The 21,662-nt window shown below is 44.7% G+C and overlaps 1 protein-coding gene across 1 annotated transcript; it reads left to right on the top strand.

The window, feature by feature from the left end:
• Positions 1 to 213: 213 nt before the first annotated feature.
• Positions 214 to 9,854, top strand: LOC127317858 (phosphoinositide phosphatase SAC3). Its single transcript, XM_051348457.2, has 15 exons — positions 214 to 664; positions 2,405 to 2,609; positions 2,704 to 2,869; positions 3,064 to 3,286; positions 4,430 to 4,506; positions 4,662 to 4,843; positions 4,912 to 5,009; positions 5,783 to 5,916; positions 5,998 to 6,126; positions 6,273 to 6,684; positions 7,244 to 7,365; positions 7,477 to 7,569; positions 8,365 to 8,559; positions 8,682 to 8,798; positions 9,212 to 9,854. Exons 1-15 carry the CDS (start codon positions 602 to 604, stop codon positions 9,348 to 9,350), a joined length of 2,355 nt encoding a protein of 784 aa, XP_051204417.1. The 5' UTR covers positions 214 to 601; the 3' UTR covers positions 9,351 to 9,854.
• The last annotated feature ends 11,808 nt before the right edge of the window (positions 9,855 to 21,662 follow it).

Raw genomic sequence — 21,662 nt, 5'->3', positions numbered from 1 at the left:
ATGAAGAAGCTCACAGTAGTAACAGCAATGCAATTATAAAACAGATAGAGACAACACATCACCACAAGCTGAACGAAAGTTTCTACAAAACAATAGACAAAAAAATATAGTAATCCTACATGCAGTACGACACCAAAACCAGCAGAAAGAATAAATAGAAAATGAGAAAGAAGCAGGACCCAATAACACGAGAGCAGCTCATCACCCTCCGTCACGGATTTTTAACACAACAGAGCAAAGAAAGAAAAAGGAGAGGCGAAAAATAATCCCCTCTTGCTGCCTCCATTCACGGCCTCCGCCTCCTCCTCCTCCCACCAGAGATTTCCTCCGGCCCTGCCAGCTCGCCGCGATCGCTCCCGAGCTCACCGGATCCCAGCTGGAGGGCGCGGCCATTCCCCGCAGGAGACCTCGTGGCCTGGGGCTCGGCCTCGCGGGCGGCGCCGCTGTGATCCGCGCGGGGTTCCCGGGGGAATGCTCTACCTCAAGCTGCCGGGCGTGGATATAGGGTCCCTGCGAGGGCCAGCGGGGCTCTGATCTGCTGGCGCCGGCGGATGCGAGGTTGGGGTTGTTGAGCCCGCCAGCGTCGGGGATTCGGAGAGCCATGGCTGCTCCGGCGGAGGTCGACACCTGCCTCGAGAGCTTCGAGCTGTACCAGGCCGACTCGGTGAGCTCCTCCAATCCAAGCCACAATGCGCCGCCTCGTGCGCGCTTTGCTGTGGCGTGCTCCTTCATTCATTTTCGTTTCGTTGTTCCTGCTGGTTGATTGATTCGGCGACGCTGCGAGCTTTGCACGGGCGCGTGATTACGGAATTGGCCGACCTCTATCGGGTTGTTTTGTCCGGAAAGACTTGGCCTTTCCATGCCACGCCGGCGATTTGGAATTGCGATTCTGCTGTTAATTCATTATTATTAGGCGTGTTTGTGAATCAGGCGTGGTCAGGATCGTCCCATGCCACGGCTGAGATTTAGAATGCCTTCCTTTCGAGCGACTTCTGGTTGTGATTCGGGTTTGATCGGTGGGGACTGACTATTGCATGAGTCTGTTTGTGTTGTTCCACTCGGAGATTAGGAATTGTGTTTTTTCTTGTTGCGCTCTATTCATCTCTTCTCTATTTAGGAAATGGAAGGAACTTTCCTTGTTTCAAAATAGCTTTTGGATGTTAATGTTGCACTTCTGGTTCCAGGAGGAGAGCTTTGTGTTTTGTTTTTACTTGCAGTTCCGTGCTATAACACAGATTTAACTTCAGCTTTTCTTTTCTAAATCAAATTATCAGTGTAAACTGGCTGCTGTTTTTGTGTGATTATTATTACTCTTTGTTAGGACGTTGCGAGCTTAGCACGGGCGCGCGATTACGGAATTGGCCCAGCTCTATCGGGTTGTTTAGTCCGGAAAGACTTGGCCTTTTCATGCCACGCCGGAGATTTGGAATTGCGATTCTTCTGCTAATTCATTATTATTAGGCGTGTTTGTGATTCAGGTTTGCTCAGGATCGTCCCATGCCACGGCTGAGATTTAGAATTCCTTCCTTTTGAGCGACTTCTGGTTGCCATTCGGGTTTGATTGGGTGGGGACTGGGGACTGACTATTGCAGGAGAGACGCATTTTAGGAAGCCCTGTCTGTTTGTGTTGTTCCACCCCCTGCGGGAGATTAGGAATTGTGTTTTCTCTTGTTGCGCTCTCTTCATCTCTTCTCTATTTAGGAAATGGAAGGAGCTTTACTTGTTTCAAAATAGCTTTTTTGGATGTTAATGTTGCAGTTCTGGTTCCTGGTGGAGAGCCTTGTGTTTTGTTTTTACTTGCAGTTCCGTGCTATAAGACAGAATTAACTTCAGCTTTTCTTTTCTAAATCAAATTATCAGTGTAAACTGGCTGCTGCTTTTGTGTGATTATTACTCTTTGTTAGGAGGTTTTTGGGATATTTGCTGGTTTCCTGGGTGAATTTAAGTTCTCGTTCTGGACATTTGTTATTTGCTGAAAACAGCTTGCAAATATGAATCCAATGGTAGTACTTTTGGCGACATATAACTCTTATCTTGTTGGTCAAAATATTCGTCAAAGTCTTGCCTCGAAATGCGTAGTGGCCCTGGAGGAGAGAGTACCATTTGAACTTAACTAACCTATTTTTAATTAATTAGCTGTAAAAAAGTTAAGTTTGACTGACGTGTTCTAAATCGTCAACTATTTTGGAAAGGTGACAATACTAGTTTTATTGACATTATGAAAACATGATGCAATGATCTTCGCTAGCTCGTTATCATTCTATGTGATTACATGCGAAAATTGGTAGTATCTATATTTGGTTTCTGGGTACTTGCAATTTACTGAAAGCACTATTGAATATTGTCGTTCATATTCTGATATGTTGTTTGTCATCTCACTTAAATTATGAATTCTGTTTTGCAGACATTTTATATTCTTGGAACTAACACTGACAAAACATTATGGAGATTACTTAAGATTGATAGAATGGAGCCATCAGAGCTTAACATAGATGAGGACTGTACCATGTACTCACAGAGTGAATATCTTGATCTGCTAAAAGTTCTAGATGAAGAGCATAGGTCAACCGGTGGAGTCAATTTTGTTACAAATTGTTGTGGAATCATCGGTAAACTGTCCCATCTTTCTATGCTAATAATTCCAGCCAAATATAGTCCTTTATTGTGTTATGACTATGCATCAACTATAAATTTTCTCTACAGGTTTCATTAAGTTCCTTGGGCCTTATTACATGTTAATTATCACCGAGCAGAGAAAAATTGGTGCTATGTTTGGCCATCCAGTTTACCAAGTTACTAAGACGGCAATGATCGAGGTATCTAATTCCAAAACGAGGCCAACACTTTTTAATTCCAAGGATGAAAACAGGTATGTCGTATCATGTATCCATATACGGCTATACGATGATGTCTAGACTTCACATCAATTCACAATTTTTGGTTGTTGGCAATATTTTTTATTTGTGAAGCATTTCATTCTTGTTTCCATTTAATTATTTATTTCCTATAACAACCAATAGTACTGTATGTGTCCTTTTAAAATGACATTTACTATGCGTGCAGGTACAAGAAGCTCTTGCAGACTATAGATCTTAGGAAGGACTTTTTTTTCAGCCACTCGTACCATATCATGAGAAGTTTCCAGAAGAATTTTAGTGATCCACAGGAAGGGTGGGACCTATATGATACAATGTTCGTATGGAATGAATATCTAACACGAGGGTTTCGTAACGTTCTGAAAAGTACCCGATGGACTGTTGCATTAGTCTATGGTTTTTTTAAACAGGTATATATAGCCCTATGAAATGATCTCTTTTAGTGTGTGGTATTCCCCAACAGAATTTTGTGTCTATGGATGGTAGACTGCATCCATAAACCTGACCCTTTCTCTCAAGTACTGTCCACATCATCTTACAGATATTGGACCATTAATTATTCTCCCTTTTTATTTTCTTCATTTCTTCTACTATTTGGTGAGGTCGTGTTTTACTTAATTTTCTTATCCTAGGCGGCTAGGCCAGTAACAGTACTATGTTCGTCAACCTTGTTTTCCACGGTTAACCCTGGGCAATCCCGGGTTAACACGGGTTGTACAGTTTCCTCAACCTGGACCGTTGGCTACGGTTTTAGCTGGTCTGGTCTGGTTTAAACTGTTCAGAAATAAGATGATACGTCGGTGTGGTCTCTACTGGTTATACGGTGTCAGCGGTTTCACACCAGTTTCCGTCCGATCTCCGCTGCATGCATGCTGAGCTTGCTGTATCCTGCGCGCTGTATGCCCGTGCACGAGTGAATATAATAGCCCCATGCTCCAGACTCAAGTCCATCGTAACGAAGTGGCGGACAGGTGACCTGGGCCCCCGAACAGAGACAGCCGGGCCCATCACAACGAATAGAGTGCGTAGCTGTGCGGAACTTCTTATACATGCATGCCCAAGGAAGCCAGCTAACATCGGTACTTACCTGTTTTACTGACGGCGGTTTGGTCGGTTTTGTTGGGTCCAAACTGTATCAAACCAGCTAAGAATATTTTCTTGTGGTTTGGACAGTTCACTACGGCGATGCCGGCCGAAACCGTCTATACGGTGTGGTGCGGGTTGGGCTGATGGTTTGCCCAGTTTAAAACCAAACTATGCCCAGATTTATCCACGGTTAAAAGTTCTAAAATCATATGACAGTAAAGAGGAGAGACTACAAATATTAATATACAATTATACGATGGGGAAATTTATATTTCCGCTTCGCATGTTTTACCCCTTATAAGATATGCATCGGGTGTGAATTAATTTTATTCTTATGAGAAAACATAATCTAAAGTAGACAGAACAATATGCTTACTGTAGGGTTAAATAACTTTCCTTTTTTCAAGTTCTCCTTTGGGCACCATTTTATGGTAGATAATTATTTGATTTGTCTTCTTTAATTCAAGGATAAAGTCACAGTTTCTGGCAAGGACATTATGTTGACACTCATTGCTAGACGATCGAGGCATTATGCTGGAACCAGGTTCGCACTTATCAAACCCTTTATGTCGCCATTACGATCGAGGCATTATGATGACCTTTTACTGTTAGTTTTTTATCTAATGTGGATGAATCTGATTCGAAAGGAGATGTGGATCATTACATCATTGCTTGATGTCGCCATTTGTTTTTGAACAGGTATTTAAAGAGAGGTGTGAATGAGGAGGGCAGAGTAGCAAATGACGTTGAGACTGAGCAAATTGTTTATGAAGACACACTTGGACCTAGGCAAATCAGTTCTGTTGTGCAGAACAGGGGTTCGATTCCTCTATTCTGGTCCCAGGAGACATCAAAGCTCAATATTAAGCCAGATATCATATGTAAGTATTGGAATCCTTCTTTGATGCATGTATATCATTCAGTTATTTTAATGCACTCGTTCTTTCAGTGCATGAGAAGGACAATAATTACGAAGCTACCAGACTTCATTTTGAAAATCTTAGGAGGAGATATGGAAATCCTATCATTATCTTAAACTTGATTAAGGTAAGCCTCACAGTGCTATCATGTCGTAAATGCTTATGATGTATGCTTTCTCTATAGACTGTACTTCTCCCTTTAAAAAAGGGTGACATCATTGAGTGTGTGCACTTAACTTACTTTTTTGACTAAACGATCTATTCGTCTACCCATTGAAGTATTCCATGCATGTGACTGATTCTAGTAAATGTATTGGATCCGAGTTTGTACTACGGTAAACACCTTTTGCTTTTATGAAGTAAGGTGGTGCGCCATTGTCATTGAGGCAAAGGACATATGTTTGGATTAGGTTGACTAATATCTGGGAGCCTCCTTTTATTGAGGACAAACTGAGAGAAAATAGACACAACATGTATCGCTACACAAGTCGACTTCAAAAGGAAGATTTGGACAACAGAAGACAAATCGAGATGTGAATAGTTGCTCATTCAAATTCGGCTGTGAAATGGACTTGTCACTGTCAGCACTGGTTTTTTTTTCTTCCGACGTTGGATTTGAATCTTTTTGACATGATATATATACATAGCATTAGTATTGTGATTATTTCAGATTTTAGCTACTTTTAGATAATGTAGAACACGTGGATGCACTATCTCAACTTCTCAAGCATGTGAATACCGTATATTATAATCTTGTGAGGTTTTTTAAAAAATATTACAAGTTATTTACAATAGAAACTGAGGATCAAAGTTTAGTTTTGGATACCTTCACCTTTTCTGGTTGAAGGTTACTTTAATAGCTCATGCTCTTACCTTCTTTCTTGCTTCTATGTTTTAAAGACACGAGAGAGGAGACCACGGGAGTCTACACTTCGTCAAGAATTCGATAAAGCAATAAAGATTATAAATAATGGTCTACCAGGAGAAAATCATTTGAAATTTTTACATTGGGATCTTAGTAAAAGCACTCAAAGGTATTGATTATTTGTACTTCCTTTCAGTTGTGTTTTATTAGATGTTTTTGACATGCATTACTAAGGCAACTACTATTCCAGCAAAACTATAGATGCCCTTCAAGTACTGATGAAAGTGGCATCTGAAGCACTGAACTTGACAGAATTCTTCTACTGTCAAGTTTCCTCGGATCAAACACCTGGGAGCTCCCTTAATTTACATGCTCCATTGTAAGTATTTCTTATTTTGTACCGGTGTTCACTTTTTAATCTGAAATTATTTTGTCTTCTATCTCATGAACAACATACTGCTTTAATACAAAGGTTTTTTTTGTTTGCATTTTTTTCCTTCTAATATTCCATTTCCCACCTTATAGGAACAATGGCTGTGGCCTTGGTGCGTGTGATGACAACCATGATGGTGACAATGTGGACTGTATCAATAATAATGATGACATTTCCCAAGAAGATACCCGTGTCAGTTCTGATACCTCCACTAATGAAATTCCAGAACATGTAGTCAGTAACAATGGACCTATGCCAGTAAAGCCTCCAAAATTACAAAAGGGTGTCTTGCGCACAAACTGTATAGATTGTTTAGACCGCACAAACGTTGCTCAGTATGCCTATGGTTTAGCTTCTCTTGGACACCAGCTGCATGCACTTGGTGCTGTAGAATCCCCAGAGCATGATTTGGACTCCCCCCTCGCCCACCATTTGATGCATTTTTATGAGCGGATGGGCGACACACTTGCTTTACAATATGGTGGTTCGGCTGCACATAATAAGGTACTACTACACCTCAGTGTCATTTTTCTGTTCTTCTGGTATCATTTTTTTTTATTGTGGCATACTGGTATCTTGTTTCAGTATTCAGTGTTAAGTCCGTGCAGTTCCTTCACTCCAATAATAGAAAAACTCTTGATTAAAATGGCAGTGCTTATACTGCATTAGTTGTTCTATGATTAGTCTAGTTTTGCTCCTTAGATAAACATCTGTTTGTTTTAAGGTTTAATTTTCAAATGGAACCAGTTGCATCACGACAACTACATAACAGTGCATTTGTTTCAAAAAAATAAATTGAAAAGTGGGCCTAACCCAGTTTGATTTTTTTATTTTCGTATGGAGGACTAGCGGCATATGAGAATTTGTTTATTAAGTTGGGTGTGACGTAAGTTGACCAACCACTAACCTGTTGCTCGAGGACTGAAAAAAGGCAGCCGTTCGCGAATTTTTGCTGATTCATGAGTCTCCAAAGGCCCAATATGACGTGTTTTCTTCATGTTGAGCTGTTCATTGTGCTCTTTTCGGATTGAGCTTACATATGATTTTTATCTTTTATGTACAGATATTCTCTGCAAAGAGAGGGCACCTTAAGTTTGCTATTCAGTCTCAGGAGTTCTTCAGGACACTACAACGATACTACAGTAATGCATATATGGATGCTTACAAACAGGCAGCAATAAATTTGTATGTTCGGTCAAGCTCATTTTTCACTAAACACTGCTTATATACCTCGAATAGGAAATAGTATGTACTAATTTTGTTATACTTGTTGTGTTTGCCTTCTTAAAATTGTAGATTTTTGGGACACTGTCAGCCGCATCAGGGCAAATCTGCACCTTGGGAGCCAGAGTCTGTTGCTGGGGAGAATGTCCTTGATGACAATACGAGGTAAGCTTTCGATATTGGGTTTTCTCGACTACGTTTGACAAGACCATTACATAAAGTTTTTCCATTTGGTTAAACTAGAAGAGCAATGTACCCCCAATCTGGTTTACACATAGCGGTAAAAAAATATTAGTGCATTTATTTGTTGGTCCTTACCCACAGATAACTCCATAACTAGAACTGGCCAGTAATGTTTGCATGAGAATATGAGACCAGAAATAATTTTTAGACGAGTGGATGTTGACTTAGCACTGCATCCTTCACTTCAAAAGTTCTGACCAGCAGAGTTTGATTGTTACCATTTTAAATTCTCTAATTTAAACAGAATGTCTTTAAACCTGTAATGTCTATGGTACTATGGTATCTCAATGCTGTTATAGTATAGGGCAATTATCTTTTGTTATCACAGTTAAATAGTTAATGGCCAAATAGAAATCAAAGTACTCCATCCATTGCATATAGCTAGTTGCGCCTGTGCTTATAGAATTAGAACAGAACAATGAGTTTTTAGTTGTCTCTTTTTTTTTTGTACGGGTAACACTTGCTACTTTTTCTTATGAATATTATTCTAATCCTTGTGTACTAGGTTTGCCAGTTTCTATGTCCTGAAATAGAGGGGGTAGTCTATATTCTTGAAAACATGGGTACTGTATAACTTTGCATGGTGTTTCCATGATCCCATGTCATCTCAGGACCACCCTGTTTGAAGAAAATATACAAATTTTATCCTTGGATGCATTTTGCAGATCAATAAAATCTATCTTATCAATTGTCTGAGTTGTTGTATATTTGTCACAGTAAATTGATGAAAAGGGCAAGATCAGATGGTAGCATTCTTCGTAAAAGCAACACATCGATGTCCAGCAACGGTCAAAATGGAATTTCAGCATCAGGATTTAGTGATTTAAAAAATGAGCTACAACCTCCAAACTGCCGGTCTGGTTCAGTACATGAAATTTTATGTACCTCTAATAATGCAGTGTCAAAGTCAAGGTTGGTCTGATTCTGAAACTTCACCTTTTCATATTCTGTGAATAGCATACTGGCGTTTAACAGAAATTAAAATTTGACACTTATGATATCAAATTTATCTTTTCTCTTGAAAACAACCGCAGTTATACTCCTACAGTGTCACGCATTAAGTATGCGAGCTGTGAGCTTGACTACTGCAACGGTTCTGGGGATTCAAATTTCCTTGATCTCGACTGGCTTTCACCTTCAGAAAATGAAAGGTTGTTCCTACTGCCCTGCTTTTCCCTTTTTAACCTATTTCTATGTGTTTCCATGTACCTAGCCTTTTATTTGTTGTATTTGTACACATGCAATCATGCACACAAAATTTGATAACATGAATTTCTTTAAAGTTATTCTACATTTATCACTAAGAATTAAAGTTGGAACACAGCTTGCTTAAATTGTCCATTTGAACACAATCTGTAGATCTCTTGTTTGTACTAGACTTTTGGTATATGAGTTTTGGGCCACATGGGCCGATTCTAGACTGTAAATCCTTTCTGACTTTATTTGCAATGGGCCTACTACTTTATTTGCAATGGGCCTACTATCCCTAAATGTCCATGAAGCTGAGCATTGATATCTAGAAAATTCTTCTATCCTTCCTCACTATATTTGTGTTACTGAGCAGGTCAAGAGCCGGAAGCACTCCTGATGTGAATGTTTCAGCTGATATTGGTGCCAGTGGTCACACTCCAGAGATTGAGGCTCATGGGTTATCCGGAAGTTTCATGCAGTGGGTTGATCAGGGAGAGGCTTTTTGGTACTAATGATATTGCCAAATGATTTATCACTACACCCAAGCTGCATGATGGCATCAGATATGAAATATTGCCACTAGCATACTACTTCCGATATATGATCTCACGGAGTAATACCATTCAAGATCCAAGTAGTCCTTTAGTGAAGTGTAACTATTCTGGTCCACCAGTTCATCTGTTATTATTTCTTCTAGATGCGAGTAGATAGGCATTGTTCTATTTTCTTAAAAGAAAAGAAAGAATGTAGGTAGTGTATTATTCTTTGGAAGTTGTACCATTGCTCATGTTTCCATTGTGTAAATATATATGTTTGAAGTGTTGATGTCCCCCCAAGTTGAAGTGGAGTTGAAATCAACATTTTTCCCTCAACCTCTTTGGCTGGGATATCTTGAAACATGTACCCTCTATTTTTCGTTTCAGCAGACAAGATACTGCTGTGTACTTTTGAGCACCTTCGCTTAATCAACACTTTTGTCGAAGACAGCACTGGTACATATATATGTGTTTGAAACATTCCCTTTTCTCTCGTGAAACTTTTCTTGCACTTGTTTGTCATGGGAGCTCCATACTGGTTTTGATGTCAGCCACCTGCATGCTTCGGTGTTGTGTTTGGTGAACCAGACCCTGTTCGGAAGAACGGTAGCATGGAGTATCTTTCTCATTTTTCTGTTGCATTCTATGAGAATGTTAGGGCAATTTTCTTCTGTCCATAAATAGGCGATTTTTGTCTAAAATCTGTAACTTTTCTGTTAGTTTTCTTGACAAACTGTTAAAACATTTAAAATAATAACATTGCAAAAATGTTTCTAACGAAAATAAGACTACGGTAGTAGTAATATCACAGGGGTCTATACTTTTTCAAAATTAGATGAGTTTATTTTTTCAGGCAACCAGAATTGTTCAGCTCTGAGTGCTCTGTCAGCATCATCCTAATGGGGGAGGCTCTGCATCGCAGGCTGCAGCATGTTTGTACTCGAAGACGCCCATGCACACTGGTCAGTAGACGGGCAACATAAAAGCCATAGAGCAATTGGCCCGTGGTCTGAGCAGAGGGGCAGTACGACGGTATGGGTGTACTCTTGGTAGGTTTCTCACGTGTTTACGGCTTTCCCGGCTCTAGTCAGACATGTGATCGGATGCCATGGGCAACGCGACGACGCACAGATGAGGCAGTGGCCGTATCGGACTGCCTCCTATTTTATGCCCAACTTCTCCATCGTTTAGCCAAATGATCCCACTCGGGTGAACGGGTGGTCAGTCTGGTCAAGGTTTCAGCGCTTCCGGAAAGTTCTTGATATGCATGTGGAGTTGTGTGAGATTTGTATATAGATACTAATTTAGATATATCTAAATTTTGATAAATCATAAATAGTTCTGGTGGGATGAAAGGCGTATTAGGAATATTGTTTAAGCAAAGGATCAGTACGACGGTATGGGTGTACTCTTCGTGGGACTGGAGGACGCCGCCACGTGGTGTCGTGTTTGAGGCACGCCTATTCCTAGCCTCCCCCAAGCGCCTTGTACGAAAACACTTCAAATTCGATAGAAATAAAACCTTTCACTCAAATTTTGTTATATATTACAGAGTTGAATGAAAAGGGCTAAACTTTAACTAAAACCTAGCCACTCGTCGTGCTTCAGGGCGCGCAACGACCGAGTCTTGCTGTCGTTTTCCCCCTTGGCCTGTTGCGCCCACACCCGCCTCACCGCCCGAACTGCAGACTCATGCCCCCTTGCTTCACACATCTGTCGGTGCCGCATCGCTGGAGCTTCCACGTGACGCTGGCCCTTCAGCTACGCCGCCTCAAGCGACTCCTCGTTCTAGGCGACACACGTTGCTTCGTGGGTGGTGGCCTTGGCTCCTCTGTCGCTCTGGGGCGATGATGAGGCGTCCATACTCCTCCATCGGTGCATGCTCGAAGGAGATCTCGATGACATAGCGGAGATGTCCTCGTTCAGCTCCTCTCAGTTACGGGTCGCGTCCCTAAGCTCACGCAGAGACTGGCACAACGCGAGGACAGCCGTCTGCTCCGGGTTCGCCGGCTCTTTCATGTCGTCTGTAGGGAAGGGCTCGGGCTGCCGATGGTGTACAACCTTTGCGGCCCAACATCGAATGGTTGGTGATGCAGCGATGCAACATTGTGGCTACATGGCTTTGTCTAGGAGCGGAGGAGAACGGCGGAGGAGAGTGGGAGGTTCATCATGCGGGGGGAGGGGGCTTTTTTTTAGCTTAAGACAATGCGGGAAATGACGGGAAGCGAAAAGGAAGGGGCGAGAAGTAGCGGTATGCATTAACGACAACACCGCATTGGGAAGGCGATACGCTGACAAGATGTCTCACCTGCCTCCGCCTCGGGAGCCGTCACCGCCATTATGGAAAGCTGCCCTCTTGTGGTTGTGTCAATGAGAAGGATGGTATACCATGTGCCACGTCGTCACTGAGTTGTGTCCGGCGCAACCAGCCCATCCCGTGTGGAGCGGGGATGACCTTGGGAGGCCGGACACGGTATTGGCCGTGTCGGGTGGAAACGATTTTTGGGACATGCGGCTGGACACAGTTTTATATCTTCGGACACGGCTGGGGATGCTCTTACTCCTTATAAACTAGCAATGTGAGGCTACAAAATTTCACACCTCTTGCCATGAAAGAGCGGGTTAAGTGGGCCTTTGAGATATTACAAATCATAGACTAAGTTAAATTGGATAGTGCCCTGTTTGGTTGTGTAACACCCCAGGTTTCCAGACAGTTCTGGGGTAGAATTAGGAAAGAGATGTGCATTTCATCGCAAAATTGGAAACAAAAATCGTGCTTATTTGCATAAAAACCTAAGAGGGATAAAGTTTCTCTCACGATACCATTTAGGGATTAGGGTTTCGAGAGTGCGATAAATTTAGACATGACCTCTTTTCAATTAGGGTTTTGAAAGGGGAATCAATTTGAATTGATATTCACATCTGAATATTTGAAATTAAATAAGACATTGAATATTTAAATCATTATTGAAATAGAAATAGAGTTAAAATTCAAATAATAATAGAATAGGAATAAATTATTACAATATCTCAATAAGGAAAGCTTGAGCTTTATTGATTATCACACACAAGATACAAAGTCTTTACAATATTCAATAATATTACAACTTATCAAATCTTAAATGAATAAGAAAAATAAAAAGAAGATTACATTGATCAAGCCCTAGTCTAAACCTAGACTACAAATCCTGTATTAATCTTCTTGCTTCCTGGATCTTCTTGAGTTCCTGCAAACACAACAACAAGTGCAACAAATGGAACAAGTGGAGATGCCACTTGGATGTTAAAAGAAAACCATCAGGTGGATAATACCAAGTCCCAGCCAAGCTGATCCATTCAGCCCAAATTCCAACCATGGAACACACACACACCTTACCAGGCGTAGTGCATGCCTCACAACACACACACAAGGCTTAGTCACCAGGGAAGCACAAGTCTATGTGTCGACCAGGACAGGGCATTGCTCTTGCTATAAATAGCAACTCCAGGAAAAACAAGAACTCATCCATCGACACACATCTTAGCAGTAGCCAAAAACCATCAAGAACATCAGGAACAACAAGAACTTCTTAAGATTGTTCTTTCTCAAGAAACCACCCATAGAACCAGAGAGATGGGAAGTTAGGGCCAGAGCAAGAACTAGCTAGCCAGGAGGAGAAGGGCGGGATCCACATCAAGAGCAACAAACTGAAGCAAATCCTCTACATCAACAAACACATTCTAGGAGCTGGAGTGAGGTAAACCAGCAACAGGAATGATCCACTCTGGATCATTTTCTTTTAAGCACCTGTCATCAAATATTAGGAAAATAAAAAGTATATATCATCACTTGGTTAGCAACTAAAAGCTTGACAATCTACCAGTTAACAGATGATGTTTTACTAGCTACTGGTACAAGGTGCATCTGTAAAGGATATGGCAGAGCACAACCTAGACCAAATAGATTTAGCACAAGTCACTCTTGCAACCAAATAGAGCACCTAGACTAATTATAGCCCAATACCATCAGAGAGGTACATACTGAATATTGTCTGATGTAGTTTTCCACATCAATTCATACTGGCACTCAATAGAATGAGCACCTAGCATGAATTGGATCATGCATAGCAAAGTCACAGAGTTGTGTGAGCAACCAAAAGCAGTAGTGAGACACTGTTGTGGTCGCATCAACCACAAAAACCCTTCACAGCAACCAACTAAGTCACCATCACCAACCAGTGGTTCAGACTATATTAAATCTCCCAAATGGATCATGCAGTCAATATAAACTTGAATTCATTTAATAGAATCATCATTGCATAAGCAGTTCATCTAGTTGTAAGTAACCAGTGTAGGAATTATTCCAATTACATAGCTCAATTATACATCAACAGAACATAATTGCAATAAAAGGCTACTAGTGGCACCACAACCCATACCCAAGGCTCATCATGCTTGTATAAGCAACAACATCTCACCAGTACATGGTAAGGTGCTTGTTATCACCAGATTTTGGCCAAATCAGGAGGTGGGCCGTAAGAGAGATGGGCTTGGAAGATTACACGTGGAAGATCTCTGAAGCGGCCTTGCACGAAGAGTTTGGGCTAGATTGCCCGTGTATCTTTAATTATAGTAGATTGTATCTTAGATTAAAAGTTAGAGTTTGTATCGTGCACGGTGGGGATTATTCCCACGTTAGAAAGTCCCCTGGACTATAAATATGTATCTAGGGTTTATGGAATAAACAACAACCAACGTTCAACCAACAAATCAATCTCGGCGCATCGCCAACTCCTTCGTCTCGAGGGTTTCTACCGGTAAGCAACATGCTGCCTAGATCGCATCTTGCGATCTAGGCAGCACAAGCTCCACGTTGTTCATGCGTTGCTCGTACTGAAGCCTTTTTGATGGCGAGCAACGTAGTTATCATAGATGTGTTAGGGTTAGCATAGTTCTTCGCGTAACATGCTATCGTAGTGCAACCCTTGCATGTCTAGCCGCCCTCACACCTATCTTAGGTGTGGGGGCGGCACCCCGCTTGATCATTATTTAGTAGATCTGATCCGTTACGGTTGCTCCTTGTTCATCAAGGATTAGTTTAATATCTGCAATAGTTAGACCTTACAAGGGGCTGGAGGATCCAGCGGCACGTAGGGTGTCGTTCGCTAGTCCTAGACAGGATGTTCCGGGGATCAACCTCGTGTTGGTTTTTAGGCCTTGTCTAGGATCGGCTTACGATCACCGTGCGTGGCCGCGAGGCCCAATCCTGAGTAGGATGATCCGATTATGCGGTGAAAACCCTAAATCGTCGTAGATCTCATTAGCTTTATCTTGATCAAGCAGGACCACCATATATTCGTGCACCCCGTACGAATCATAGGTGGATCGGCTCCTTGAGCCGATTCACAGGATAACCTGAGAGCCGATCGAGGCTCGTATTTAATGTTTACGTGTATGCCATGCAGGAAATTAAGCGAGGCATCTCCATCACCTTCCTGACCAGGTATAGGTCAGGTGGCACGCCCTTGCAATCAGCATCGGACGTGTGACCAGAAGGCTTTGCGGGCCGTCGCTCGGAGGGACCTCGGCCAGCCGCAGCCCTAGGTTGTTCCCGGCTCTACGGTGTTGCCCGTCGCTGCCCGCCGGTGGGTTTCGGACGTCAACACATTCTGGCACGCCCGGTGGGACAAGCTTCTACATCAACCACATCGCCATCTACATCTGAGATGGCGGACGGCACGCCAGTCACGTACGAGCATGGGCGGAGCGTCGTGGAGGCGAAACTGGGCCACGACCCCCCTTTCCAAAGTGCAAATTTCTCTTTACTAGGTATAATCATTGCACATGGTTTAGCCCATCAGCAGATTACTAGCTCGTCCAGTTCTGCAGCGAGTAAAGGAGTAGGCCTCTTCGTCCCGTCTGCATCTATGTGTACCTGATGGCTAGCTGACCGCTAGGCCTTTTTCTTCTCGACCGTCCTGTGTGACTGCTCTGCCAGTTGCCGTGCTGATACTGCTCCGCCCCAGCCTGGCTAATATGCTGCACCACTGCACGCTAGAATATAAGATTCGGTTCTGATTACTTCATAGGGGTTGGCCAAACGAACCTGTCATATTTAATTGATTCGAAATTAGGTATGAAGATGTAATTGCTGGTTTCAAGTTTAAGATGGAACGATGAGTATGTCTTTTGTTCATTAGCAATGTTCTTTTCTTTGGAGCGCCAAAATTATAGTACTTCCTCAGTTTAGAAACAAGTATCGCAGTGTCTAGACACGCATGTATCTAGACATGTCTATCCAGATAAATTTACGACACTTATTTACGAACAGAAAAAATATATCTCTTGCTTTTTTATAAAAAATATAACTCATCATTTTATGCGACCCTTAGAAGTGTATTACTCATAAAATATCACTCATCATGACAGTGCCACCAATTATCCATTGTAAGAGTATCTATTATGCGACTTGACCATTTTTAGTGTCTAGTTTTTTGTTTCGTATGAAATTTGCCCCCTCTTGCTTTTTGTCCACGCTCCGCCACTGCGTACGAGGATCTGACCGACGAGCTCAAGAAGAAGTATGACGAGATCAAAGTCATCCTCGAGGCCGACCTCATCGGCTCTTTCCACAGAACCCGTTCACATGGCATCAGGTGGAAGGGGTTCTCGCCTAATGGTGCGCTCGATGGAGTGGACCTATCCGTCCCGTCAGAAGAACGAACCAGGGCCGTGCGCCAGGAGATTAGCGGCATGGTGACTCACTCGCTGCACCGCCACTCTGAGAACCTGGTCAACACGTTGGAGCGTGTCGCTCTTCGCGTGATCCAGGAGATCATGAGGCACCAGTACTCGCCGTCAGGACCAGCTCTCGGGACGCATCAAGGAGAGTTGCCACTCCAGTCCCGTCCACCGCTGCCATTTGCGTTGGCAGCACCAGAAGTGCCGGCTTCACCGGCATTCGTCGTCTACAAGATCGGTGGTGACCCTAGTGACTACCAGTTCTTGCCTGAGGCGCCTAAGGAGATCCCTCACGGGTACACATGCACGTATGTGCCAGATTGCGGTAACTGGGCGCTCACAAACCAGGCCACAACATCAGGGACTTCTGGGAAAACAGGAGGGACGTCAGCAATAGATCTTGAAAAGCAGACGTGGCTTACTAAGTACGCCACCCCGACGAACCTCCAGAGCTCAGCTCCTGCAGTTGGCTCAGAGCTGGAAAAGCAAACATGGCTGGCTAAGTACGCCACCCCGGCGAATCTTCAGAGTTCAACTCCTGCAGCCAGCAATGATCGGATCAGATCAGTACCATACTAAGAGATCAGTTCGGCATGGTGCCGAAAAGGAGGGCAATCGGCTATTCCAAGCCGTACCCCGACGACTACGAGATGATCCCGCTACCACCTAAATATCGGCTCCCTGATTTCTCCAAATTCAGTGGATCAGATGGTTCCAGCTCCATCGAGCACGTAGGCCGATATTTGGCGCAACTAGGACCGGCCTCAGTGTCGGATCAGCTACGCGTGAGGCTCTTCTCACAGTCCCTCACGGGATCGGCTTTCGGGTGGTACACCTCGTTGCCACCAGACTCCATCCGGACTTGGAAGCAGTTGGAAGAACAGTTCCATATACAGTACCATTCAGAGGCTTCCGAGTCCGGCATTGCCGATCTAGCACAATTACGTCAGAAGCGTGGAGAAACTGTGACAGAATACATCCAGCGCTTCAGGAATCTTAGGAACCGATGTTATTCGGTTCGTATAACTGAAAAGGAAGCAGTCGAGTTGGCAGTAGCGGGTCTCGCAACACCGCTCAAGGACATGGCCTCCCAAGCAGACTATCCCTCACTGGCGCACATGGTTCAGAAACTGTCGGCATACGAACAGCGCCACCCGGACCTGTACCAGGACAAATTCAAGCGTGCAGTAGTCCTGGTCGATGCAGAGGAAGACGAAGTTTCTGCGGGAGATCAAGAGGTAGCAGTGGCTGAATGGACCCGGGGAGGAACCCCCGTGTCCTGCAAATGGGTAAAGCCACCAGGCCCGACCCAGGGGTTTGATTTTGACGTGACCAAAACTGAGCAAATCTTCGACCTCCTGCTCAAGGAGAAGCAGTTGACGATTCCCGAAGGTCTCAAATTCCCCACGGTGCAAGAGCTGAACGGAAAGCCATACTGCAAATGGCATAACTCGCTCTCCCATGCCACCAACGACCGGCAGGGTGTGGCGTCAGCACATCCAAGCGGCGATAGAAAAAGGGCGTCTGATTTTCAATCAGTACGCCATGAAGGTCGACACCCAACCCTTCCCCGCCGTTAACATGGTAGAATGCACTTACCCTGAAGGTTGCCAGCCAGGGTCCTCGTTCAGCATCAACATGGTAGGACCTGGGCATCACTCTGGCAAAGATGGAGACGAGGGCAGCTGCTCTCATAGCAAGGACACAGAGGAGGCCGCTCCACGCGATCGGCTCCGTCATGATGGCAAGCGCTACGTCACAGAGGGAGAAGTGAAGAACATGAGATATCAGCGACCCCTCTCTGATCACCTCCTCAACAAATATGTGAGTCAGTATGACCAACGCCGACGATCCAGCGATGATGATGAAAGAGATCGTCTGGCCAGAGAAGCCAGAAGATATCGTCGGCATGATCGCGTTGAGGAGGAGCACGAGCGACGTGCCAAAGAAAAATCAAGGGAGCAAGACGACAACGACAGGCACTGGGACTGCCCCTTCTTCAGACACTGCTGGGATTCAGGAATGAGCCGATTGCCCACAATCGGCAATTGCCCAGAATGCAACCAGAAGAAGAAGGAGGCAGCCAACGTGTCTGTGTTCAGGCGCTTAGGGCCTCTCCCGCCACAAAGCAAACGCGCTGAGTCCCCTCGGTGGGCAGATCTCGAGGATTCAGAAGACGAGGGACAAGAAGAAGAAGACAGGTACCACCGGCCAAGGTGGTGCCCTGATGGACTCAGCCGTTCACAAAAGCGCAGGGTTCAGCGATTGCGCGGTCTGGAGGAAGCCGAAAGGTTATACTTGCATACGCTAAGAAAGGCACGACCTGATCTGGCTGCGAAAGTTCAGCGAACCCTGGACGAAGAGGGTCGTCCACGGAAGATGGAGTGGCGTCCCAAGCAAAGGAAAGCCGATGATGAAACATCGGCCGGTACAAACATGGTGCTCGTCCTTCCGACGGAGCTTAGTGCTCCACGATTATACGATGCACTCAAGGTGGACGACAGCAAGCGCATCAACATGATAAAGTCAGAGGTTGGGTTGGTTCTGTCCAGCCTGACCGAGTAGCAAGAACAAACCAATGAGCAAACGTGGCGAGGTTGATCCTTGTGATCGGCCCCAAAAAATTATGAAGGGGCATTACAGAACCTTCAGTCAGCGCTTCAGTCGATGTGGAGGCCGGTTCCAGCAATCGGCCAAAATTATCTTCACCACATGTTCTGCTTGTGTTCAACATCGGCCTACTGGGCAGCGGCCACGTCGGCGGATGAAAGTCAGCACGAATCCTCTCGGAGCCGACGTGCAAGTGCAGTGCCCTGGCTAACCACAAAAGCCGATATCTGCAGTCATCTGGCAGATTCGGCTCGGGGGGCATATAGTCAGATGAACATGTGCAGATAAACATGTGTAAACATGTGTGCAGTAAAACACTGGGAGCCGATTAGGAAAAATCGGCCGGTAAAAATTTTTTTACAGCCGATGCAAGGGCATCGACTTTAGAACTGAGAAACGAAGCCGATGCGCAGCCATCGACTCTAGTACGGTTACACAAGGCCAAGACTTACTGGCTATCTACGACATCGGCGCCCAGTGGAAGGAAACTGATCGACGGGGGCAAGTCTGGCTGATTCTTCATGGTGACTATCTCGGATTGCCAGATTACCTAAGGTCAGAGCCTTTTTGTTTGATCTGTACATCCATGCCGGTATTCTCGCCTTGATTGAGGCTCGGGGGGCAGCTCGCCTTCAAATATCTTTATTTTGGAGAGCCGATTTAGTTGGAATAGGCTGGTTCCATATTAATAACTTGAAACCAATGTCAACGTGTTTGGTTGAGTCATCACTATTCTTGCCTTGGGTGAGACTTGGGGGGCAACTCGCCTGAAAGTTACTTGGCTCTGGAGAGCAAATTTGGTTGGAATCGGCTGGCTCTACATCGTAGCTGTTCTGAAAAGGGGTGCTTTTGCTACAGAGGTATCAACTTTAGCATCCAAGCCGATTCAGCGACAGTTCCAGGGTCTTTGTAAAGACACCTGCTCAAGACTAAACCCACGGCCTACTGCGATCGACAGTGCTATCATCATCGGTAAGACTGGCTAATTTGGAGGGATGACTGAATTGACCTGTCTCGCAGATTATCGTGAGAGACCAATGCGTTGCCATCAGTCATTGGACATTGATTGGGCTAACGGTCGACAAAGTCAGATGAGGGAAAATCGGCTGAATCAGCATACAGGACATCGGCAAAGTCAAAAGAAGTTTTCATTGATAATAAAATTTCTTACAAGGGGAAGCCGATTGCTCAACAAAAGGGAACGGATTACTACTGCCAACCCTATGCTAGCAAATCCCTACTCCTACTCTAAGGGCTGCTGCTGTCGTTGCCGTTGCTGAGGTAGCTGCCGCCATTGCTGCTGTCGGCGAGTTCTTCGTTGCTGCTACTGTGACCTTCAGCAGGGGCCTCCTCCTCGTCATCATCATCGTCCTCGTCTGACCAAGCCCAGCCCCGGATACGCTTTGGTGGTGGTTCGTCGGAGGAGGTGTCGTCTTCCTGTTCCTTCTTCAGGCCGAAGGAGACGTCTTCTTCTTCGTCGTCCTCTTCTTCTTTGGTGACGGAGGTGAATTTGCCCCGGAAGGGAGGGTCGTCGTCATCGCTCTCCGCCTCCAGTGCTCCGTCAACCAGGTACCGGAGGTCATCTTCCCCGTCGGTTAGGGGCATGGCCCCATCTGACCAGACGAGGTCCTCGCCCTCCGGCACAAAGTCGAAGTCCCACTCCCGCTTGTCCCAATGTTTGGGAGCCCGGCGGTTGTACGCCTCCATCTGGTCGTGCTCTGGAACCAACTCGCTTGAGGAAGAGGATTGGAGGGAGACGGAAGAGGAGGAAGAAGAAGACATGGCTGAGGGAGAAGAGGGTTTTTTGGGTGCCGATAGCTAGAACAGAGGATGAAGAGGGCTAATTGATCGGCGCGGATAAATAATGAGAGATCTGGTGGAGATTTAATGCCATTGCAGTTTCCGAGGAAGTGATGCCAAAGCCATCGAATTTTGCAGAGAAGTTGGAAAGACAGGGCATCATGATGAAGAATACTGCGACAGGTCTGCTCTGCCACGACATGACCCTTCGAAGGAAAAACAGAGTGGTTTTGAAATTATCATTGCCAAAACCAGGGGGGCATGTGTTATCACCAGATTTTGGCCAAATCAGGAGGTGGGCCGTAAGAGAGATGGGCTTGGAAGATTACACGTGGAAGATCTCTGAAGCGGCCTTGCACGAAGAGTTTGGGCTAGATTGCCCGTGTATCTTTAATTATAGTAGATTGTATCTTAGATTAAAAGTTAGAGTTTGTATCGTGCACGGTGGGGATTATTCCCACGTTAGAAAGTCCCCTGGACTATAAATATGTATCTAGGGTTTATGGAATAAACAACAACCAACGTTCAACCAAAAAATCAATCTCGGCGCATCGCCAACTCCTTCGTCTCGAGGGTTTCTACCGGTAAGCAACATGCTGCCTAGATCGCATCTTGCGATCTAGGCAGCACAAGCTCCACGTTGTTCATGCGTTGCTCGTACTGAAGCCTTTTTGATGGCGAGCAACGTAGTTATCATAGATGTGTTAGGGTTAGCATAGTTCTTCGCGTAACATGCTATCGTAGTGCAACCCTTGCATGTCTAGCCGCCCTCACACCTATCTTAGGTGTGGGGGCGGCACCCCGCTTGATCATTATTTAGTAGATCTGATCCGTTACGGTTGCTCCTTGTTCATCAAGGATTAGTTTAATATCTGCAATAGTTAGGCCTTACAAGGGGCTGGAGGATCCAGCGGCACGTAGGGTGTCGTTCGCTAGTCCTAGACAGGATGTTCCGGGGATCAACCTCGTGTTGGTTTTTAGGCCTTGTCTAGGATCGGCTTACGATCACCGTGCGTGGCCGCGAGGCCCAATCCTGAGTAGGATGATCCGATTATGCGGTGAAAACCCTAAATCGTCGTAGATCTCATTAGCTTTATCTTGATCAAGCAGGACCACCATATATTCGTGCACCCCGTACGAATCATGGGTGGATCGGCT

The sequence above is a fragment of the Lolium perenne genome, chromosome 7, assembly GCF_019359855.2.
Source record: "Lolium perenne isolate Kyuss_39 chromosome 7, Kyuss_2.0, whole genome shotgun sequence".
Classification (NCBI taxonomy): Eukaryota; Viridiplantae; Streptophyta; class Magnoliopsida; order Poales; family Poaceae; genus Lolium; species Lolium perenne.
Note: the sequence above shows the minus strand (reverse complement) of the source record. Positions and strands in the feature narration are given on the sequence as shown.